A 23213-nucleotide genomic window follows, 5' to 3' on the forward strand; every position below is an offset into this window, starting at 1 on the left:
ACACACACACACACACACACACACACACACACACACACACACACACACCCCACACGTATGCACATATGTAAAATAAGTCCTAAAAAATAAAAAAAAATACCAGTCTTAAACAGGTATGGTATACACACCTTTAAACTGGCACAGAAACCGAACCAGTTAGATCTCTGTGAGACTACACTGAGGCCAGCCTGGTCTACATACCGAATTGAGACCTTGTCTAAAGCAACCGTGACAACAACATAGTGGTCCCCAGTCTTTATGTCAGTGCAGTGATGCTCTCGTCTTTAGTGGTGGTTCTGTGTAGCGCAAAGTGGAGTTCATCCCAAAGCCCAACAACTAACTTGAGGTCAGAATTTCCAAGTCCCTTCACCACAAATTGGGGTTTCAATTTCAACGTCTGCCAAGAGGCCTGTTCTACCTTGCAGTACAGGAGGCCTGAAAGACTAAATGCAGGTCCCAAGCGGTGGCATATTTTCAGTACTAGAGGGAAATTTCTGGAAGAATGGAAAAAAAAAACGTTTAAAGCAATGTTTCTCAATTTGTGGGTCGTGACCCCATTGGGGTTGATTGACCTTCTCATGGGGGCTACATATCAGATCTACTGTATATCAGATATTTACATTAAGAGTCATAACAGTAGTGAAGTTAGTTATGAAGTAGTAAGGAAAACAATTTTGTGGTTGGGCATCACTACAACATGAGGAATTGCATCAAAGGATCAGCAGCTGTAGGAAGGTTGAGAACCACTGGTTAAGGGCTGTGAAGTCTCCACCATGGACAAGGGGCAGCTCAGGCAGTTATCTCTGGTGCTGTCCACAATGCCTGTCACACATCAGCTCATCAAAAACAGAAGTCATTTTTATGGCCCAGGGTTTTCTTTCTTTTTTCCTTTGTTCCACATCTTAGGGCCTCTGGACACTTGGGTGGGAGGAGCATCGAATGAGGAAACAGCTGTCCCTTTCAACATTTTAATCTTTTGGCCTCTGCTTACTATGGATACTTGTTTATAGTGGTTGTAGAACTTGGAAACAACCACAAATGAGTACAGCAGGGCCAGATGCAGCGTGTGGGAAGGCTTCACCAAAAGGACCAAGAGCTCAGGACAGGCTCCTCCAACTGTGACCTAAGAACCCTACTGTCCTAGACTTAGAGACTCCAGTTACTCTGTTTCCCAGGAAGGGTCCCAATGGCCACACGCACTGCTGGGGAATCTAACCAGATTTTCATCCATGCTCCGTGAGTGCGCTCCAACTGAGCTACATCCTGTCAGACAGTCTTAGTGTGTCTGCCTATAACTTACCTTCACCTTCGGAAACTGTTTAAAGCCTAAGTGTTGACGCTGTTTCACGGAATCCGCCTTTCACTTCCTGTTAGATATATAGAAACATACTACATTGGGACTCTCTGTTAACTATATGCCAAAGAGTCCCTCACCCCATTTACTTGAAGAGCAAGTGGAGAGATTCTCAGGGTCTCCAGAAAAGGGGCCGGGTTCTCTCTTTGCCACCTTTGACCTCTTGCCCTTCTTTTCAAGGCTGGGCTTATCATTCTCCACAGAAGAAAACTGGGCTTAAGTTCACACATAAGATGGAAGTCTTGTAGACTCTTAAATCATCCAGTTCAGGACAGTAAGCTAGAATCTGGCATGAAAAAGTGGAGCTCTGGGGGCTGGAGGGATGCCTCAATGGCAAAGAGCACTTGATGCTTTTCCCGAGGACCCAGGTTCAGTTCCCAGCATCCCTATGGTGGCTCACAACCACCTCTAACTCCACTTCCAGGAGATCCAATGCCGCCTTCTGATCGCTGCAGGCAGAGCACTCACATGACACACATATATAGACAGGCAAAACACTCGCTCGCATCTTTAAAGCTGGGGATTCGAGTGTCCGCACTGATGAACTGTTGTGTCGTAACCTGGTAGAGTCCGTTTCTTCCCTGCTTACTACTCTCTCAATGGTCTGCAGAGGGTGAGACAACGGTCCTAACAGCACTTCAGAAATTGCCAGAGCACACATTTACTTTCTCTGGGTACCTTTAATATCATCGCCAGCTACAGCAGGGTGGATAGAGAACAGAAGGCAATGCTTTTGGTTGGGTAGTGACTGCTTTAACTTTCAAATGAGACCTCCAAGCCCAGCACATGTTCCTACTGGAGTGGGCCCCTTCAGCTACTTTCTGGCGTGCCAGCTGACAGAACTCTGTGGGCTTATGAACGGAGTCATGCTCTGGCCGACTTCCCTGTGCTGCCCCTCAAAAATGCCCTAGCTCCTCTTCACAGTGCTACTCCTGCTGTTTAAGCACCTCATCTCAAATGCCATCTCTTTCGCAAGGAAGCCTGCACTGACCTTTAGGCACTGCCTCACAGAATTCTCTTCCGTACCACTTCCCCCAGGTCTGCATCTAACTGCTCTCCATTCCGGGTCTACGGATGTAAGTCACACAGGGCAGGGTCCACTTCTGTTTTCATCCTTTCTTATTCCTGGGGCCTTGGATAAGGAATAAAATGTGTTGAACAAGTGAATGATGACACAGCTTTTAGTTTTTCAACGTTCTTAAGAGTTAGGGTAGCACTGAGAATAAAATACGCAAAGAAAACCAACATTGCCGGCAGAACAGGCTCAGCCTCCAACAAAAAGAACATATGGGTTCAATTAAGCCAGTGAAGTTTAGAGGCAGAGGGATGGTCAGGAATGGTTTACTGTATCCAAGTGCAGGTGCTCTTCTGGCAAGAGCAGTTAAGGTCAGCATAGGGTTAGCATAACTGCTATGTAAACAGACAACCATCTTTCTTTTACTCGGTCAGCCCAAGACACAGCATCTAAAAACTTCTTTATGCTGTAATCTTCCCCAGAAAGACTACAGAGAAGGTAGTTTTCCCCTTCCTTCTTTCTATTGCTCTTCTCTCTCCACTGCCACTCAGGACAACTTTACATCAGTGGGAGACCTCATCTAAAGGAAGCATCAATTTTCTTTTATCCCAGCTATGTATAAAATGTATCATTTCACCTCAAAATATGATTTAAAAGAACAGATGCCAAGTCTGTAGCTATGTGTGGGAATGTATGTGAGAAACACGCCCTGCTCTTGTTTTCTTGTTAGACTTAGCTGCTGAGCCATCACACCAGCCAGTACTTAACTTTCACAAAATGCATTATCACACTGAAACAGTACCCTCAAGTAAAATTCCACACCTGTCTCAGCGCATTGAGAGAGGCATGCTATCCCGTGGTTCTTTAGAGTTGCCCGGACAGTATCCTAGCCTCAGACACAATAGAGTCTATGTTTCAGACAAATGGCCCAACTAAGTTGGCATTTCCTCAAAGCCCCTAATCACTGCTTTACAGGAAAGGCTTCTATTAGAGAGACTTTAGGGATTTTGGGCCATAGCGATCCTTTCTTTTTACTAACCTTTAGTATTGGAAGTCATCTGGGCTTTGGCAATTTTTCTAGAGTCATTGCCCCCCACCCCACCCCTGCATAAATGAAGAGGCAGCTCATGAGGTTGTTAAACAAATTCTATTCAGTAGCTGGAAAAGTCAATTTCCTGTGGAATGACAGGAATTACATAGAAGCAAGCAATTTTATTTTCCTCAAATGTAGCAATAATTTTAATCTGTACATACATAAAACAAACAGTGCAATTATAAAACCTCGAAGGTGACATGCATACTTTAAGGTGCAGTGGGGATGGGGGAGGACGTTAGCATCTCCAATTTTCCTTACTGCTTTTCTCTTCTAGGTCCTGATGCAAAAGCACTGAGTCAGGAAACTTCATCTGGAATGCTGAAGTTAGAGGTTAACTTCCTGAAGTCTGCACGCTTATCACAAACAAAATGGAAACGACCTCCTAGAGCAGTTTGGGAGGAACTAGAGTAATATGGCTGGGCTTTCAAGCTGGAAATGAATGAGATCAGGGATGCATTTTCTGGAAAACTAAAAAAAGATAATGTTTGCAACTGAGGGTCCTATTTCTGTTTCATAGTTGCTACCACACGAGCCCTTCCACCATTTTCAAAATGCTGTAGTTTCTGAATAGATGCTGTTCAATGGAGTTATTTGAAATTAGGGGTGGTGAGATGCAGAAGGAAGGACCTGGGGAAATGGCTTCTTCCTTGAAGTCTTGAGTCCATGCTCCTCATCTGCATTGGTTCTTATGGCCTTTCCTCTGTTCTGTGAGCAGAGGGAGCTGGTGCAGAAGGTCAGTATTGTCGTCAGCAGGCCCACGGATGCAGATCAAGGTTAGTGCTGGAGGGCTCCCTTGGCCTCTCTGGCGACACCTTGCTCAAGCTCTCCTGCCTGTGGCAGAACTTCTAGCACTAGAGTCAGTTCGCTGGCCCCTTTCTCGGGGCCAGGGTGAGACGGGATGTGGCAGAGTAACAAGACAACGGGAAAACATGGTACCAATTAGCCTCAGAGCAGAATAGAGAAACTTGTATTTGCACTGATGGAAATTCAAATTCCCAAAGTCATTCTGAGACAGAAAAAGCAGATTTGCTTTGAGCGAGCTCTGATTTCCCTTCCTACAAACGGCCTGCGACACCCTGGGGTGGTCTGCCCTAGCTCAGCTAGAATAGCTCCTTCTGGCACTGCCACTTTGGTGAGTCCCAAAGTAAATCCATACATGGCTTCACAGTCACTGGGATAATGAAATTACTAGCCAAGTGTAATTGTAATCAACCAACATTATACTTCACACACAAATTTAAAAAAAAACCAATATGATCAAAGCATAAAATTAAACAGAACAAAATCAATTTCTACAAGAAATCAAAATATATTTACAGTGAGATTTAAGGAAAAAATAAGCTACTCGGATCATAAATTTAATTTTATTTTAAATAACTTTAGCTACCTCGCTGTTAACATAGTAAAAGCAGAAAGAACAGGCTGCTTTCCCCCGCAGACTTAATCAGAAAATTTTATCTACAATAATTGATAGAACTCGGTTCTTGTCTTTCACCCATCTCAACAAAAATTATTGCATTTTCCCCCAAACTGCATTTTTTGGATTCCTCAGTGAATATACTCGTTTCATCCTCTTTCCTGGAGGCATCTTGGTTTCAATCCATCTTTATAAAAAGGAGAAGGGGTGCATATGTAGAAGCAAAATATTCTCTTGATGCCAACAGACAGAGTTGCTTGGAGAAGCTGATTGTACACACGAGCTGCCTGGGGTCGGGGAGGGGTGGCTGTTGGTGGGAGGAACTTGACAGCCTCTGGTGGACAGACAGGCAAAGCCCCATGGGCTCTTCTTCCAGGGCAGGGACAGGGTTGAGCCGGTGAGGCAGGGCTTCATCTCCCCTTGGAACTTGTTATTTTGGTTTCCCTCCAAAAGCCTTCATCCAGAAAAGAAGCCAATGACTGATTATAAAAATAAGAATAATTAACTTTTGGCTCAAGAAATAAGATTGTCCAACTGTTCTGCCTTGTTATTCTTTTCAATATCCAAGGCCTTTACAAAGAAAGTAAAACCATCTCTCAATCTCCCAGCAAAAATGAACTTTTTTTTAAAATTTTTATTTATTTATTTTTTGCTCCAAATGCTATGACCTGAAGAATGGCTGCAGATTGAGATATCAAAAATCTCAGAAAAATATATAATATATTTGTATATCTCTGCATGTCTATTATTTAAACTTCACATTCCTTTAAAAGTGGTTATTCAGTCAGTAGCTGCTGAAGGAGGCTCTTCTGCTGGGCCTGGGGGGTCTGTGGTCCTGATGTGGGTTTTTGAGTTCCCAGTGGACCAGGCTGGTTCAGGTAAGGGTCCCCGCCTACCAGATTCACTGTACACTGGACGTCAGCAAACACCTGAACCTGTTGCACCTGCTGGAACACAGATAAAAGATGTGTTTAGACAGAAGGGCTTGCCCCCCCGGCTTATGAGTGGTACTACTTGAAGTGGGAACTCACTAGAGCATTCCTCTAGTCTGTAGTCACCACAGAGAAGAACTCTTCTGTCTTCTTGTCCTACAAAAAGAAAATCGCTGCACTCATTTTGCTCAGGGTTCTGGAAAGTTCACACTTAAAAATAAAACCAAAACTGGAACGGTCACGCCTCCTACAGGGTTGCCATCTACACTCAGTGTGTGTTCTCTAGTATTACCAAGGCTGGGGAAAACCCAGTTTAGAGTTTGTGGATACAGCAGTGGCTTTAAAAAATAACATGGTAATTGGAAAACTAGTTCAAAATCATTCTATGGATGACTTTAGTAGAAAAAGACCTTTTTTATGTCACTGAGAAATAAAAGCTTTAACCTAGTATTAGCAAAATAAAACCATCACACTTTGCACCAACACTGGCACCGCTGGCATCATCCAGATGACTAGTATAGTAAACTGTATATAGCTCCTTCACATAGTGGCTTCATATTTACAACAAATATTAGCAGAGAAAGTTTGTTTTTGGTTTTCCCCTCATAGACAATTTCCTTAAACATGCGAGCTAAAAATAACAATAAACATTAGCTGAGAACACTATGAATTTCCCCGTTACTTCCAGTGGTAATGAATGTATTCCTTAAAAATGTCTAAAGCTGCATAGTTCTGGCATCTGCTGTTGGAAGGCAAAGCCAGGTAGTAGTCCTCCCCACTAGCCTTATTAAACATTGTCTATAGAACTGATTAGAAGGCCACACTTCCGAATGCTTCTGAGGAGGAATAGAAATGCTTTCTAAGGTGACTATGAATTTTGGCAAATGTGCTTCATGTTTAATAGATTGTAAAGGATTTAAGCTAGTGATATCTTTTTTTTTTTCTTTTTGGTCATTTATCTCTAGCTTTTCTGAAAAATTTTCTATCCTCTGCGGAATACAAGCTGTTTTCCATTACCTTCATTGGGCAAATGGCCAATGTCCCAACCGTCAAGTTTCTGTGTCAGGCTGGCCTGTGGTCGCTTATTCTTAATCCTTTTGCTTGCCCACTCCACTCCCTCTCTGGGAAGAAGACAGCCCTGGGAACCTTCAGTTAGTCAGGCTAGCATTCTTCCTCTTCTGGTCCTCTTTCACCAGGTTCTCGGCAGACTGCCCCTGGCTCTGCTGTGCTCCCAGGACTCCTTGTTTGAGTTCCTGCTCATGAATCTACCACACACCATCTTTGGTCCCGTGTTCTTCTCATGGTGTGCTCTGCAGCTACCATTCCTATCTTCTTTCTTCCTCGAGACCCAGGGGCCTTCTTTTCTCTCAGCAGCCTCCCAGCCCACTTCCTGCTTCTTTACTCTGTGTCCCTTTCTCTCTCCTGTCTGGCCTCCCACAGCTGGACCCTGGGACTCCTTTGTAGTCCTTCTTCTCTGTGTACCAATCTCTATAGTTCTAGCTAACTCACGGTCCAGTTTCTATTTGGCAAACACAGAAATGAGGGGATACCAAGAGATACCTTGTTATGATGGGCTACAATGAAAAGAAGATTGAGCCACTGGCCTTCATGTGAGCACAAACAATGATGCTTTTTAGGCACTGAGTTTTTAAAATCAACACAGAAAATTGTATGCTTATTTGTTTCTAAGTATGAAATATTGGGGTGGAAAACACCTAAGGTGGTTTTTCTTCCCTAAGTATTTTAAAACAATTTTGATAAAGAGAGGAACCATAAAACAAACTAGAGAGAAAATATTGCTTCTTTAAAAAGAATATTTTAAAAAAGTACATAAAATTATAAAGATAAAAAAATTATAAGGATTAAATCAGATTCCAAAGCTCATGTTATCCACTTAGAACTGTTACCTAAAATGAGGATGCTTGAGACCAGATCTCAAGGGATTTTCAAACTGCCACCTCTGCCCAGTCAGGCACGTGAGGACCTAAAGGTGTCTGGAAAGGATGGAGAACTCAGCACTAGACCCTCTGAGTTCCCAGTACACGGTTGACTTTAATTCAAGCACTGTCTGATGAATCTAGGACCTTGGTTGTGCTCCATTAAGTAGTTTGTTGTACCTCCTGGGACATGTCTCTCTGAGGGTGACTTCCATTTTCTAGTGAATGAGACTGTCTTCCATATATCCATCACAGAATGCCCATTTAAATTTTTTTTAACCTCACAGCACTCAGATGTACTTACTACAGCTCAGCGTCTAGACACAACCTCCTGACTCCCCTTTCCCATCCTTAGTCCCCAGCAGGCCTTCCTTCACCTCTTCCAGCCAAGGATAGAGCCAAACTAGTGTGTTCTCAGTGGTTTCCCTCAGGGATGACTTTGTCTACAGGACAGAGCATGGTTCCTTAACTCAGTAGTCAAGTCATCTAGGCATTGGATGCCATCTACTGTAACTCTTGATTCCTCTGATTTCTTATTACAAACTTTTAAATTCTCAATAGATTGGCTTCCTATAATTATGTGAAGATACTACTATTCCCCTGCCTCTGGCTCCCAACAACTGTCTGAAGCATGATTTATATAAACTCAGAGACAGATATTGGGGTTCAACCTGAAGACTAGAAAAGCAAAGCAGCCAGCTACTGGTTCTTATCTCAACCTCAGTCGGAAAATGGTGATCCTGCCTCCAGGAAACCTCAGAATGAGACTGATAGTGAGGGCTGTCTCCTCCCATTTTATAATCCTGTCTAGTTCTGGGATTAAAGGTGTGCATCACTGCCGCCTGGTTTCTATGGCAAGCTAGTGTGACTACTGGGATTAAAGGTGTGTGACATTGTGGCTACTGGGATTAAAGATCTGTGTTATTGCTGCCTAGTTTGTAAGGCTGGTCAGTGTGGCTATTTTACTCTTCTGATCTTCAGGCAAGCTTTATTTATTAAAATACAAATAAAATGCCATGACAGCTGTCATTATTTTCTCCTTCACATGGCCTGAGAACTGTCCCACCTACTGAGTCCATCTCCTGTGTAAATGTTCTCTAACCATCTTAGCTTTACTCATCTGTTTTTTCAGTACTGGGATGAAGCCCAGAGCCTTCCATGAGGTAGACAGAGTCCTACCACTGAGCTGTATGCCATCCCCGTTTCTTCTTTCCATGAATGTTTGGTTTTGTTATTTATAGCATGCCCTTGGTAGATGGCCTTCTTTGGTGACATGAAAATTTCTGTGCATGTATCTGTGTGTTGCATGTTAAAAGAGGCCCCCAAGAAGACTTTGTACTGGGAAGATCTGGGTCTGAAACCCCCCCCCCCAGCTGTGTGAATAATGCACAGTTAAAGATGCTCAGGTTCCACTTCTTCATCTGTGAAGGAAAGGACTGCAGCCTCCACAGAGTTACACTGGAGGGTTAAATGAGATAAAGCTCACAGTGGGGAGCACAGTGCCCTGCAAATCATAAATGTTACAGTGAAGATATACATATTTTTATGACTTGTACTATGATACCTATGCTAATATTAAAAGATTAAATACTAAATCAGTTGCCAAAGTGGATTAACCCCATGCCCAAATTTCTGCCAGTACAGAAGAGACCACCTTGCTATCTGTGCTGCTCAGAAACACCCTGCTAAGGAGGTGCGGTACCCAGCAGATGCTGCTTTGCCTTAATTTATTGGCTATGTTGAGATCTTTGATTATGACCTTTTTGATCTGCAGACTTCTAGCATTGTTTAGTCACATGTGACTCCACTATCTGACACAAGAGCTGGTTAAATCCTTCAAAGCTTATCTCATTTAACCCTCTCAACGCCCTGTAAGCAAGCATCCTGGTAGTCACAGAGAGGCTCAAGAGATGTCTGTAAAATCCCCACAGTGCCAAGCCGACAAGGGTAGACTTCCAGGGTTATGCTCTCAGCCACATGCTAGGTGATGTCCTCCGGGTATCCAGAGCCTCTGCCAGTTCTGCAGTAGGCTTTCTGTCTTACTGACCTGGTTTCCATCTGCTTCTGCTTTGAGAAGGTCAGTGGATGAGAGCTGGTTGCAGTAGAGGCCTGTGTGTCTCAGTGCTGGATCATTCATCTATTAAAATAAATAAAAGACCAAATCATAAGCTAATTGTTTAAGCTGCAAACCACATCTTCAATGAGAAACCTACCGAGAAGTACTCGGAGGACTGCTAACCTCACAGATTTATCACACTGTTATCGACAGTCAGACAGGCTCCCTCGTGGTGAAGACTGTGAGGATGGAGCTGGTGCTGCCCTGTTTCTGACTTAGCTGGTTACTTGGAGTCTTCACCTGTGAAAGTCGCGTTATATACTTTTCTGTATATTCTAATATTTGACACTTGAAAAAATAGTAAATTCTTTTTCTCTGTATCTTTGACTCAGTCTGTCTTAATTTCCTTGTCTCTCTCCTCTCGCAGACATACACTCAAGTTGATTCACCATCTCAGTTAAAGGTTCAGTGACAAAGGGCTGGAGCAGTGGTGTGCTACTCCTGCAGAGGGTCTGACTTTGGTTCTTAACAAATGGTTCAGCCCATGTCTGACTCCAGCTTCAGGGGAATCCAATGCCTCTGGCTTCTGCTAGCAACTGTACTTATATGGGGTAATGCATCTGCACGCATGCACACATGCATACATGCACATGAATATACATACACTTAAAAATTAAATAAATCTCAAAAAAAGAATCAGTAGCAAAGATCATATTTATACCATTGTCTGAATCCACCAAAAAATTAGACAGAGTAAGACACAAAGGCATTTAAGATACCAGAAGAAGGCAACGCAGGGCACTGATCTCTACGATCTGGGAAATGACTCACTCTTGTAACAATCTTCTATCCCTAGAGTGCGTCCTTGAGTTAAGCAGCTGCTGGAACCCACAGAGCAGAATGTCAAAGGAGCAAAGAGACAGGTATAGAAATGTTGAGGGTCCTCTAGTCTGTGGCTCAAAATGCAGAGGAAAGAGCTGCCTGAATAAATGACATGGGATAATTCCAGAAGAACATACAGGTCTCCATCTCAACAGCCAAAGTGGAAAAATGTCAGATTCAGGAGGTAGCAGGAAACACAGTAGATCCTTACTACAAAAGTAAGATTGGATATAGAATGAATACTACTTTTGTGCCATCAAATAAAGAGTAAGACCTGAAAGGCTCAAATTTCTTCCCAAGAACCGAATAATTTCTCATAGCAAAGACCAAAAATACTTATAGGGATATAAGTAAGAGAGGCTGGAGAAATGGCTCAGAGGTTAAGAGCACTGGCTGCTCTTCCAGACATCCTGACTTCAATTCCCAACAACCACATGGTGGCTCCCAACAGTCTGGAATGCGTTCTGGTGCCCTCTGCTGGCTTGCTGGCAGCACACTGTATGCATAATAAATAAACATATTTTAAAAAATGAATATAAATGGTAAATTTCACACTTTTGTGTTCAATAGAAGAATTGCCAGTCATATAAATAACATAATTATGAGCCATAATGAAAATGAAAGCCAATGAACCTGAAATCAATTCCCAAACAATTTAGGTGATAGACTGATTTAAGATAACTGTAATAAGTGCATTCCCTTTGTTCAAGAAGCAAGAAGAGCTCTTACTTTGCCATCACCAACTCCTACAAAGGTAGAGGCGCAGAGTGCTCAAGATTCAGCTTCTCATAGAACTCACTGACATATCCAAGGAAGCATTGCCAGTAGAGGTGTGATGGGTGTTAGCACTGACTACAGGAGGGGCTAAAGACATCTACAATGGTCTACACATAAGTTGTGAAGTTTCTAAAGCTTCAGAAAAGAACCAAACCCATCTCTGTATACGTGCATCCAATTGTGATGAGCCAACATATGTCAAGTTGGTGGAGGCCCTTTGTGCTGAGCACCAAATCAACGTAAGTAAGGTTGATGGCAACAAAAAGCTACCCCTATCAGGTAAGCATCTGCAAAATGATTGAGGGGAAACCCTGGAAAATGGTTGCTGTAGTTGTACAGTGGTTAAGGCTTGTGGCAAAGAATCTTACGCAAGGATGTAACTGAAGAATCCTTTGCAATCAAGAAATGAACAAATTAAAAACCTGGCTCACTCAAGAAAGAAAGAGAGCTGGCGAGATGACTCAGTTGTTCATAGAACACACGTAACAACGAGATGACTCAGTTGTTCATAGAACACATCTAACAACAAGATGACTCAACAGGTAAAGCGCTTGCTGCACAAGCCTGATGACTGAGTTAGATCCTCAGAACCTATATACAAGTGGGATAGAGCTGATCCAACAACTTAAAAAGCAGAGGAAGGATGAAAGACATGCCAGCAATCTGAAATAGTAAAAAGATTCACATATAACATCTAGATATTGAAATGTCTGAGATAAAAACCACAATGGACAAAATTAACATGTTAGACAATGAAAAAAATTAGTGAACCTTAAGCTATGGAAGTAGGAAGTATTTAAAATGAACACACAGTGGCCTGGAGATGTAGCTCAGATGAAGGAGTGCTTGCTAGTGTACATGATCCTTGGATTCAATACCCAGCACTGCATAAAAAAAAAATCAGATGTGGTGGCACATGCCTGTAATCATAATATTTGAAGAGGCACGAAGATTAGAAGTTCAAGGTCATCCTTGCTGAGTAGTGAGACTGAGGTCAGCCTGGGATATATGACCCACCCACCGTGTGTGTGTGTGTGTGTGTGTGTGTGTGTGTGTGTGTGTGTGTGTGTGTGTGTGTGACTGAACTGCAGGCTAAAATCAACCCCTACCTTCTGCCCCAGGGTATCAGTGAATGCTGGGACACCTTCAGATAACGGTTACAAGTGTGACTGGAGGGGAGGGTTAGTGTCAAATAAAAAATAATTTAAGAATGACTCACATTTCCTAAATTTGATGAAAATTCATGGACCAAGAATCAAAATAAGCCCCAAGAATAAGAAACAAAGAAAAGCATATAACAATCAAATTACTTAAACTCCATTACCAAGAGAATAAAATGACAGTGGAGACAAAGCCCTCATCAGAATTTATAAAGACACTGGGACTCAGGGAGAGTACTTCCAAACATAAAGCAGAAACAAAGACCTTTTTAGACATAGAAAGTCAAAAGCATCAGCAGCTGAGCTGCACCAGGATAAACACTGTAGGAAGAAGGGAATTTTACCAGATGTAAACTGGAATTACACAAAGAACAAAGAAAATGGAACCTCATAACTACGTGGGCAAATACAGAAAAATACTTACAATTTAAAAACAGTTGCTGAAAAAAAAAAAACAGTTGCTGTCAGCACTGGGGAGGCAGAGGTGGGCGGATCTCTGTGAGTTCAAGGCCAGCCTGGACTACAAGAGCTAGTTCCGGGACAGGAACCAAAAGCTACGGAGAAACCCTGTCTTGAAAATCCAAAAAAACAGGTTGCTGTCTGAAGAAAAATACCAACAACGTAGTGAGGCATATAGAATGTATGTAGATACAACATAAATGATACATAGCATAGGAAAGGAATATGGAAATACACAGCTGCAAGATTCTTATACTATATATGATATCATACATATAAAAAGGCAAAAAGAGGACAAAGCAAAAGTAAGTCAGATGGGCTATTTAAGCCCAACCATACAATGGGGCACAGTGGTATAAGCCTTTAACCCAGAGGCAGAGACAGGTGGATCTCTACGAGTTCAATACCAGGTTGGCTTACATAGTGAGTTCTAGGCCTGGCAAGGCTATATAGTGAGACCTTGTCTCAAAAAAACAAAACAAAGCAATTCAGTGATATCAATAACCACAGTAAACATACATGGACTAACCAGTATAATTAAAAGGCAAAAACTGTTGAATTGAACAAAAAGGCAAGACCCAACTATATAAGGAGCACCTGGTAAATATAATATTTTTACCCAATTCATTTTATTTTGGTTGGGCAGAGGTGGCACCAGTACTTTAATACCAGTACTAAGAAGGCAGAGGCAGGCAGATCTCTGTGACTTTGAGTCCAGACTGGTTCACAGAATGAGTTCCAAGACAATCTTGGCTACACAGAGACACCTTGTCTTAAAAAACAAAAACACCAAAAAATTCATTATATTTTGTTTTACTCTAATAGATACAGTGAATGATACTCATAACTGAATAGTAATAAAGATAAAAATAAGTCAATTTTGTGCCTTTATTTTGCTACAAGATACAGACCACAAGCTGGATATGGAAGCAACCAGTATTGGGAGGTACAGGAAGGGGAGCAGGAGTTCAGTCATCCTAATTCACATAGTCAGATGTAGGCTAGCCTGGGCCTTATCTCAAAATGAATAAACAAAATGATATAGATCATTAAATTATTGGGTTCTGTTTCCTTAGGTTTACTATATAATTCCTAGGAAACAGGGATTTTAAAAAAGGAAATCTATATAAAAGATAGCTAGTACATATATATATATATATGTACATATATATGTTATATTTAAATATAACTTTCTGTAAGCAAAGGCTTCATGCCAACACTTTAGTTCATAATCTACTTTGTGGTGGCTAATATGAATGATGTAAGTACTCACTCTAGGCAGTGAGTTTTATCAGTTTAATCACTGTCACCTAGAAATGTGCAGGAGGCTCAAGAACGAACTCCAAATGTGTGGCTAGCATACATTATCCGACAAGAGGCCTATCACATAAATTCTGCCCTAATTGTAATAGAAATATCCCAGTAATGTTCATTAGCCGTTTACCCTCTATTTCTGCCTAGGTTTTACTTTACTAACCAATCCTGAATATTCTTTTTAATCCACATTGTCTCCTCCTGTTTTGCTCTGGCTTTGCTGGGGACTGATTCCAGACTCTCATATGTTAGGCACACATTCTACCCTAGCCCTAAATTCTTATTCTTTCTTGATTTTTTTTTTTATGGTTTTTCGAGACAGGGTTTCTCTGTGGTTTTGGAGCCTGTCCTGGAACTAGCTCTTGTAGACCAGGCTGGTCTCGAACTCACAGAGATCCGCCTGCCTCTGCCTCCCGAGTGCTGGGATTAAAGGCGTGCGCCACCACCGTCCGGCCTCTTGATTTTTATTTAAACATTTTTGTTTTGTTTTTTTGGTGACAGGGTCTTGCTTGTGTAGCCCTAGCCAGCCTGGTACTTGCTATGTAGATCAGGCTAGCCTTGAGCTCCTGGCAATCCTTCTGCCTCAGCCTCTTGAATTCTGGGATTATAAGTGTGTGTCACTACATCTGGCTTTTCAATATTCATATTCATTCTCCCCTGCTGACCAGGATATCAGGCTTGCTTCAGCTCTGTTTGTTTGTTTTCTTTTTTTAAAGGCAAGTTCTCCACAACAACTTTCCTGACCAGGCCAGGCCCCTTTCCTTTTAAACACTTGCTAATAAGTGTACATACTACTTCATCAGACATGCATGAATACATAAATAGTCCTACAGGAGTTCTCTCTCTCTCTCTCTCTCTCTCTCTCTCTCTCTCTCTCTCTCTCTCTCTCTCTCTCTGACAGAGCTCTAGAGAACTTACTATGTAGACCAGGCTGGTGTCAAGTTCACAGAGATCCATCAACCTCTAATTATGAATGCTGGGATTAATGGCGTGTATCATACTCAGCTCTAGAGGTTTACCTCTTATGTAGTTGTTCTATTATTTGATGGATTCATTGCCAACAATTTAATATATATGTTCCATGGAGCTATCTTTTTGCATAACAAAGAAAAGTTGTTCAGAGAATAGTGTCAGTGGAGTGGTAACCTGCTCTGTTGTATGGAGCTGCGGGCCGCTTCCCTGCTGCCCCAGCTCCCGGCCGCCTGGCTAGCTTATGCCCCAAAATAATTACACAGAAACTGTATTCTTTTAAACACTGCCTGGCCCATTAGTTATAACCTTCTTATTGGCTAGTTCTTACATATTGATCTAACCCATTTCTAATATCCGTATTGCCACTTGAGTGTGGCTTACTGGGACGAGTCTAACGGGCATCCATCTCAGAGAGGAGAGTCATGGCAACTGCCTGACTCGGCTTCTTTCTCCCAGAATCCTGTTCTGTCTACTCCACCAACCTAAGGGCTGGCCAATCAAAGGCCAAGCAGTTTCTTTATTAATTAACCAATAGTAACCTCCCTGGCCTCGAGGCTCCGAAGAAGAGGGGGAAAGACTAAAAGCCAGAGGTTGGGAAGGGCTCCTGACAGGAAAACCCACTGTGCTCATATACAAGATGAAGGTGGGAAACACTCTAGCATTCTAGCTCCTAAGCCCCCTCCCCTAACTGAAGACCTATTGATAGCTGATGTCCTATGGGGAGGGAGAAACAGTTTGTTTTTTTTTAAACAGTTTGACCTCTGGTAGGTGGACCAAACTCTTCTAGAGGGTCCCACATCAGAAGTATGTGGTTCAGCACAAGTTGGGCGGGGAGGGAGGTAGAGGGTGAATATAATCAAAATAAATTATACAAAATTCTCAAGAAATTAAAATGTTGCATTGAATAAAAGAAAATGTATTCAGAATATACAGGGGGGTATTTTGAACCAATGAACCTCTTTACAATAAGTGAAAATACTACAATCTTGAGAGACTAAAATCTACCTTATAAATTTTATCAAAGTTTGTGTATTGTGGAGGGGAGGGGTCAGAGGACAACTTGCCTGAATCATTTCTCTCCTACCATGTGTGTACCCGGGGGTCCCAGGGATTGAACTTAGGTAGTCAGAGCTGGCCAGCAAGCACCTTTACCCATTGAGCCATTCCTCTGTCCACTATATCTTATTTTTTAATTTTTATGTGTATGGGTGTTTTGCTTATATGTATGTCTATGCACCACATACATGTAGAGGCTAGAGGAGGGTGTCAGATCCCTTGGAAATGGAGTTACAGATGGTTGTGAGTCACCATATGGGTGCTGGGAATCAAGTCCTGGTCCTCTGGCAGACCAGCCATGTCTAAGCACTGAGCATCCTTTCTATCTGTGAAGGAAAAGTACTGGTGAGAAGAAGCACAGTTCTGCTGGTAATCACCGGCACACCTGACTCTCCTTGGGTGCTAACCACCGTGAGTGGTGTGTGTAGCAAGGGTGCCAACCATGCTGCTTACCTGCTCAGAGCACACAGTAGTCATCCCTGGCATCTGCAAAGAGCTCATCTGCATCTGGCCCATCATTGGATTCATGTTCTGAACATTCGCATTTCCACCTGCCATGGATACGGTGATGCTCATGTTGTTGTACACTCCTGGCTGTGCAGGTGCAGGCTGGTTCTGGACAGCTTGACTGAACACACTGTTAACTCAAAAATAATTCAGATTACATGTACTGTTCAAGAACATGGGGTTAATGAGACTGGATTTTTTTTTCACTAGATAGAATTCCAAATAAAATATTTTGTATTTTTAAATATGTGTGAAGTTCTTCTATCTTATATAATTAAATAGACCATAATTCAGGTATATTCTGAATTCTGTCCAAATGGGTTTAATAATAAAGAGGGCTCATGTTGAGTTCTTTCCTCAGAGATGAATACAGATAAATTTAAGATCTTTTCTAGGAAGCTACATAGAAGGGCTGCTATGTCTTCCAGATGGCTTATTTTACTGACTTCTTTCCTTCTTCATGGTCAGGTTCTGTGTTGTTGCTATTCCAAAGATTTCAAATTTAAGATAAGTGTTTTAGTAGTTAAAAGAATTTTGAATAAATTCCAAATAAATTCAAATTGGAACTTTATATTAAAACTTGAAAATTCTCAATGACACAAATGTATACTTCTAAAAGAAAATAGTGTAAAACTTGTCTTTTATGAGATCTAAAAATACCAAATATTTTGATTATTACTCAATTGTTATTTCTGGTGAAACTGATTCCCAGAATAACTTCCCCACTGTTACTTATTTATTCCTTAGCTCTTCAGTGGTAAGTAGGACACCATGACATTTATAGCTTCAGTCCATTAAGGTAATCACACTGAAATCAACAAGCCAAAAAAAGTCTATTCATCATGTCTGAAGAAAAGTAGCAATTTCCTCCCCAAGTTAATTATGAAACACTGCAAATTATATGCCTCAGGACCAGTCAATAATGGATCTATGAACCTTTAATGTCTGCACAGTACGCATGCTTGTTAGGCAGTGTTCCCACAACTAAAGGTACTAAATACATTATTAATCTTTGTTTGCTTTCTGACGAGAACATTCGCCTTAGTGTTCGTCTGTCAATTGGTACACAAGTCATCTCTGTGGGGAGTGACACTGTAAGTTAACACACACGTAAGTGCTAAGCACTGCAGTGATACTGCAGTTAAACTGAAAAAGGCTTAGGGCTTAATTTTCTTTCCATTTACACTTGAAACTATACTTTATGTTTTTAGATGTTCTTAATTCCATTTTACTTTCTTCCATCAAAGGAAGAAGATAGGACCCCCTGTGGTCTTAATCTCTGTTCTAGGTCAGCTAGGCTCACTGGCACCTCAAGTTCAATTTTCATGCACCTTGCACTCCTGTCCACCTCATGGCAAAGATCACTGTTTACTTAGAGAGCACTACTTATCTGTCAACCCTTAAACACAGGAAAGAAAGAGAAAGATAAAGACACTAGTCTTGAGTGGTTCCCAAAGATGCCATAGGTTAGAAACAACCAAAGAGGTCCTTGTTTAAGTAAGACTAAGACACAATAAGAAACAACAACAGGATGTGGCTTTTCCATTAGTCCTGAGCATTGGAACTTTCCACACAGCAAAGTGTTACACTGAGACACAGTCCTGTTCCAGGACACATACGTTTGTTGTAACTATTAGAGTTCTGACATCTTGTCTTGGAACTCTGGCTATAGCTGAGACAGGAGGCATCTGTCTTTTGTCTCAAGAAAAAAGTGATGGTATTTTGCCTTATAGTATGTTAAATGCAATAGTTAAGTGGAGCAATGATATAATTTGTTGATTTATTTGATGTGAGATGTGGAAAACAGAAACATTTTTCTTCTGGACAACTAGAAGAATGGAGTTGTCATGTATTAAGACAAAGAAAAACAGAATAACAGGTTTTAGGAAGAATATCAGCTTTGTCATGTTAGGCTTATGATATCTTTAGATTTCTAAGTGTAGATGTCAGGCAGGTGGACATGCAGTATGGTATTCAGGGCACATTAAAATTTGACTGTAATAAATATAAGCATATAGACACTTGCCACAGTAAGACTAGAAGGAGAGAGAGATAGGGTGACTGAGAACACAAACATAGGTCGTGTGGAGGACTCAGGTTAGCTAGGTGTCCTCTTCTGGATTATTATCTAACTTCCTTTGGCCTGAAGCTCACTAGTTAGACTAGCATAGCTGTTCCGGGAGCTCCAGGGATCCTCCAGTCTTGGGTTATGAAAATGTGCCACTATGCCCAGCATTTTTATATGGTTTCTGGAGTTCAACCTTGGGTCCTTGTGTTTGTAAGGCAAGAACTTTACTGACAGCTGGTGTAGGAGGTCCTTCTGACCATGTGTTGCTTTCATTGGATAATGAAATAAAGAAACTGCCTTGGCCTAGTTGATAGGGCAGAACTTTGGTAGGTGGGGAAGACAGAAGTGAATGCTGGGAGGAAGAAAGACAGAATAGGAGGGAGACACCATGGAGCCACCAGAGATAGACATGCTGAATCTTTCCCGGTAAGCCACTGCCACGTGGCCATATACAGATTAATAGAAATGGGCTAAATTAAGATGTAAGAGTTAGCCAATAAGAAACTAGAGCTAATGGGCTAAGCAGTGTTTTAATGAATACAATTTCTGTGTGGTTATTTCAGGGCTAAGCTAGTTGGGTGGTCGGGACAAACAAGCAACCCACTCACTCTGCAACAGACAGCCAGACAGCGATTCCTCTAGCCTCAACACTCATGGTTTTTTAGCGGCAGGGTATCATGCAGCTCTTGTTGGCCTTGTACTCTCTAGGCAATGAATGACAACCTGAACTCCAATCCTTCTGTCTCTACTTCCCAAGTACTGAGATCACAGGTTTGTCACAACGCTTGCCTTTAGATCAGATGTTATGCCAGGCAGTGGTGGTACACACCATTAATCTCAACACTAGGGAGGCAGAGACAGGTGGATAGTTTGATATCAGCCTGGTCTACAGAGCGAGTTAAAAAAAAAAAGTTGGATGTTACAACCAAGGGAACACAGTAGTTATGAGAAAGAGGTCTAGGATGAATTCCTGGGCTTGCATGATGGAGGCCAAGAAAATGACCTAGCAAATGATGGCCTCCAGCGAGAGAAGATTAGGAGGAAAGTCACCAAGAGTGAGAGAGCAGGAGAGATGTTCTTCCAAAATCCAAAAGAAGAAAAGAACTTTACAAAAAAAAAAAAAAGAAGAAGAAAGTACATCGTCAAATGCCACTGACAATATGGAAGACACCAACTACCTTGGCAAGAACATTTTGGTGTAGTGGTAAGATGTGCCTGACTGGCTCGACAGGGCGTGGGAGGAGAAGAGGTGAACAGAGCACACTCTTTTAAAGAATTAAACTGTAAGGTGGAACAGAGGAACAGGTTAGAACCTGTCAGCATAACTTTTCCCAATCGTTCGTTTTTCATTCTCTCTTCTCTTTCTTCACTTCCTCCCCACTCTCTGTCCTTTCTTTCTGTTTCTAGGAAATCTACCTTATATATGTCTAAGCAAGAACTCTACTGCTGAGCTATACTGCTAGCCACCAATATATTTAAATTAAATACAGAGATGCCTGCAGTATGGAGCAGCCGTCACTAAGTTTCATTAGAGAGTTGTTGTGTGCACCAGACAGAGAGCTGGACAAAGTAGCTGTATGCATAGAAGGGAGCAGTTAGAATGAGGGACAGGGAATCACAAGAGAGTTTAGGAAGTTGGGATTAGAACACATTAGGAGGCTAAATTCTTCTTGCATGTTTCAGAGATGGCTCCACTCCCATCCAATTTATACACAGCCTTTACTGTGAGCCACACAGTTCTTTTACAAAAGATTTCCTCTCTCACCTTTCCGTGAACTTTAAGAGACTATGGTTTTATGTTTTCAACTTTAACTGCCTTACTTATTATGTTGTCAGACTAAATGGCTTCCCTGTCATCAGAACCAAGACACAACCAAATTAAAATCCTTATAAAATCAAGTGATGTGTGAAAAGTTCAGAATTAAAAAAAAAAACTTTAGTGAGGTAATTTTATAAGCTAAACGGGTAAGATGAGGCCACTAAAAATCCAGACATGCACGAAGAGGTGAGGCAGAGTAGCTCAGGAAGCCTCGAGAATGATGGTTGCCATATGAGATTTTTCAATACTCTGAGGAGAGTGAGGTTATGAGGCCCTCTGCTCAAGTGAATGCCAGAATTTTACTAGTGTGGCTTTAAGAAATTTTCTACTCTATTTTCAATAAAACAATTTTCTTACAATCATAGTTTATGGAGAACTGATTGTGGATATCAAGTTTGATTTTTTTCTGTACCTAATGAGATAATAAAATATATTCCCTTTGACAAAAATGTATCTACTTGTACATCTGTCCTAGGAAAGTGTGGGCCACATCCTTCAGGTGTGTAAGGACTAGGGTAAAAAGGCCAGAGGCCACTAGATCCTCATACTGTAAATACACAAATTGACCTAAATGATGAGTTGATATTCAAGCATTTGACAGTCCCATTTTCCTTTACTGATAACAAAACTCGCTTCTTTCCAGCACATCACTGGATTGTGAACATACAGTCACCTCAAGAAGTATGGCTTCTCTTATGAGCGGCAGAACGCCAGGGATGCTCAAACAGAAAAACTATTCCCTTACTTGTTGTTTCCCATTGTTCCTTGCTGCCAGGCCTTCATGTCTGGTGACTGGTACCCAGAAGCGGGTGGAGTTTGTTGGAGCAGAGAGCTCTGAGGAGGAGGGATTGGCATCGGCACCATGGAACTCCCAGGGCTTAGAGATGGGGCAAAGTTGGCCTCACCTTGGGGAACCAGTCCTGAAAATTAACACATATTAATCGATGTAAATACACTATGTATATATCAACATAATAAGGTAATAATAAAAAGTACCTGCTACAATTTATTTAGAAATGCCTTCTTTGGCTGGGTGGTGATGGCGCACGCCTTTAATCCCAGCACCTTGGAGGCAGAGGCAGGCTATCTCTGTGAGTTTGAGGCCAGCCTGGTCTAAAACAGCTAGTTCCAGGACAGGCACCAAAAACTACAGGGAAACTCGGTCTTGAAAATCCAAAAAAAAAAAAAAAAACCTTCTTTAAAAGAGGAAAAATTAAGGAAAAGTGGTCTTTTAAAATATATTAGGAAATCCTAGTACAAGTAGATAAATAAACACAAAGTTTGGAAGAAGGGTTTTTAGTTGCTGAGATATTGATTTGTACAGCAGGGCTATATTTGATCTCTTTCTGTTCTTTTTGTGCTAATAAAAATTTTCAAATGAAAAAAGAATAAATATACATAGTAGATTACTTGTCTAATAAAAATAATATGAGATAGGAAAATAATCAGGCGAGAAAAACCTACTTGTAAAAGGACAAACCATCAGAAAGCCACTGGCCACTCCTTTCTAGGCTTGTGTGCTCTGCTTCCCTTTCCCTCTTTAAAAAAGCTTTATTTATAAACACAAATGTCACCATGGGATATACAAAATTCAATGACGCTAGTGAATGTACAGAGTTGTGCAACCATTACCACAGAGCAGTTTAGGCATCTGCATCACACCTGATTTCCCTGTGTCTGTAATGGATAATTCCCGCTCTCATGCAAACAGTGATCTGCCTTGTGTCTCTATATAAACCGGTTTTTGTTTGTTTTTGAGACAAGGTCTGAAGAATTCCAGGCTTGCCTTGGAACTTGCTACAGAGTTAAGGATGACCTTGAACTTCTGGCTTTCTTGTTTCTACCTTTTGAATTGCTGAGATTGTAAGTGTGTATGCAACCATATAAATATGAAACCCAGGGCTGCTGCAATATAGACAAGCATTCTTCCAATGGAGCTAAATCTGTAGACTTCGTAGGGATATCATCATACATATTGCATCTGGCCTTTTGTGTCTGGCTTCTTTCATTTAGCACAGTACTTTTGGGAGTCAATCATTCCGTATAGCATTTGTCAGTTTAGGGTTTTTTCCTTTTTAAAACCAGAAACATGCTTATTAACAAATATCCATACAACTATCTTAAAGGCAACTGATATAAAATAGGAGTTTATTTTTAGGCTTCTTATTCTGTTCTTGTGATATATATCACTGTGTGTGTGTGTGTGTGTGTAAAATCTTTGAAATTAGGTAGCTGTCTAATTTGTCTTTCCTATACAAAACTGTTTTGGTTACTCTAGTCCCTATAAGTCTCTATATACATTAGAATGTATAATGTAAGTTGTTATCAATTTTTCTAAAAAACCATGTTGAAATTTTAAATTACAATGGGAGGCCGGGAGGTGGTGGCACAC

At 41.4% G+C, this 23213-nt stretch overlaps 1 protein-coding gene across 5 annotated transcripts in view; it reads right to left on the minus strand.

Annotated features, from left to right (window-relative positions):
* Window positions 1-3497: 3497 nt before the first annotated feature.
* Window positions 3498-23213, minus strand: part of Ncoa1 (nuclear receptor coactivator 1) — a 228516-nt gene continuing 208800 nt past the window's right edge. The window contains exons 20-24 of one of the 5 annotated variants that reach the window (XM_013351391.2): window positions 21567-21741; window positions 16881-17064; window positions 9799-9888; window positions 5914-5970; window positions 3498-5826 (exon numbers count right to left, since the gene is read on the minus strand). In XM_013351391.2, coding sequence (XP_013206845.1) covers window positions 5926-5970; window positions 9799-9888; window positions 16881-17064; window positions 21567-21741 — 494 coding nt within the window. In that variant the 3' untranslated portion in view covers window positions 3498-5826; window positions 5914-5925. Of the gene's footprint in view, window positions 5830-5913; window positions 5971-9798; window positions 9889-16880; window positions 17065-21566; window positions 21742-23213 lie in introns of all 5 variants that reach the window. The other 4 variants (XM_005360873.2, XM_013351390.2, XM_013351387.2 and 1 more) reach the window with 4 other exon arrangements.

Source organism: Microtus ochrogaster, linkage group LG3, assembly GCF_000317375.1.
Source record: "Microtus ochrogaster isolate Prairie Vole_2 linkage group LG3, MicOch1.0, whole genome shotgun sequence".
Taxonomy (NCBI): Eukaryota; Metazoa; Chordata; class Mammalia; order Rodentia; family Cricetidae; genus Microtus; species Microtus ochrogaster.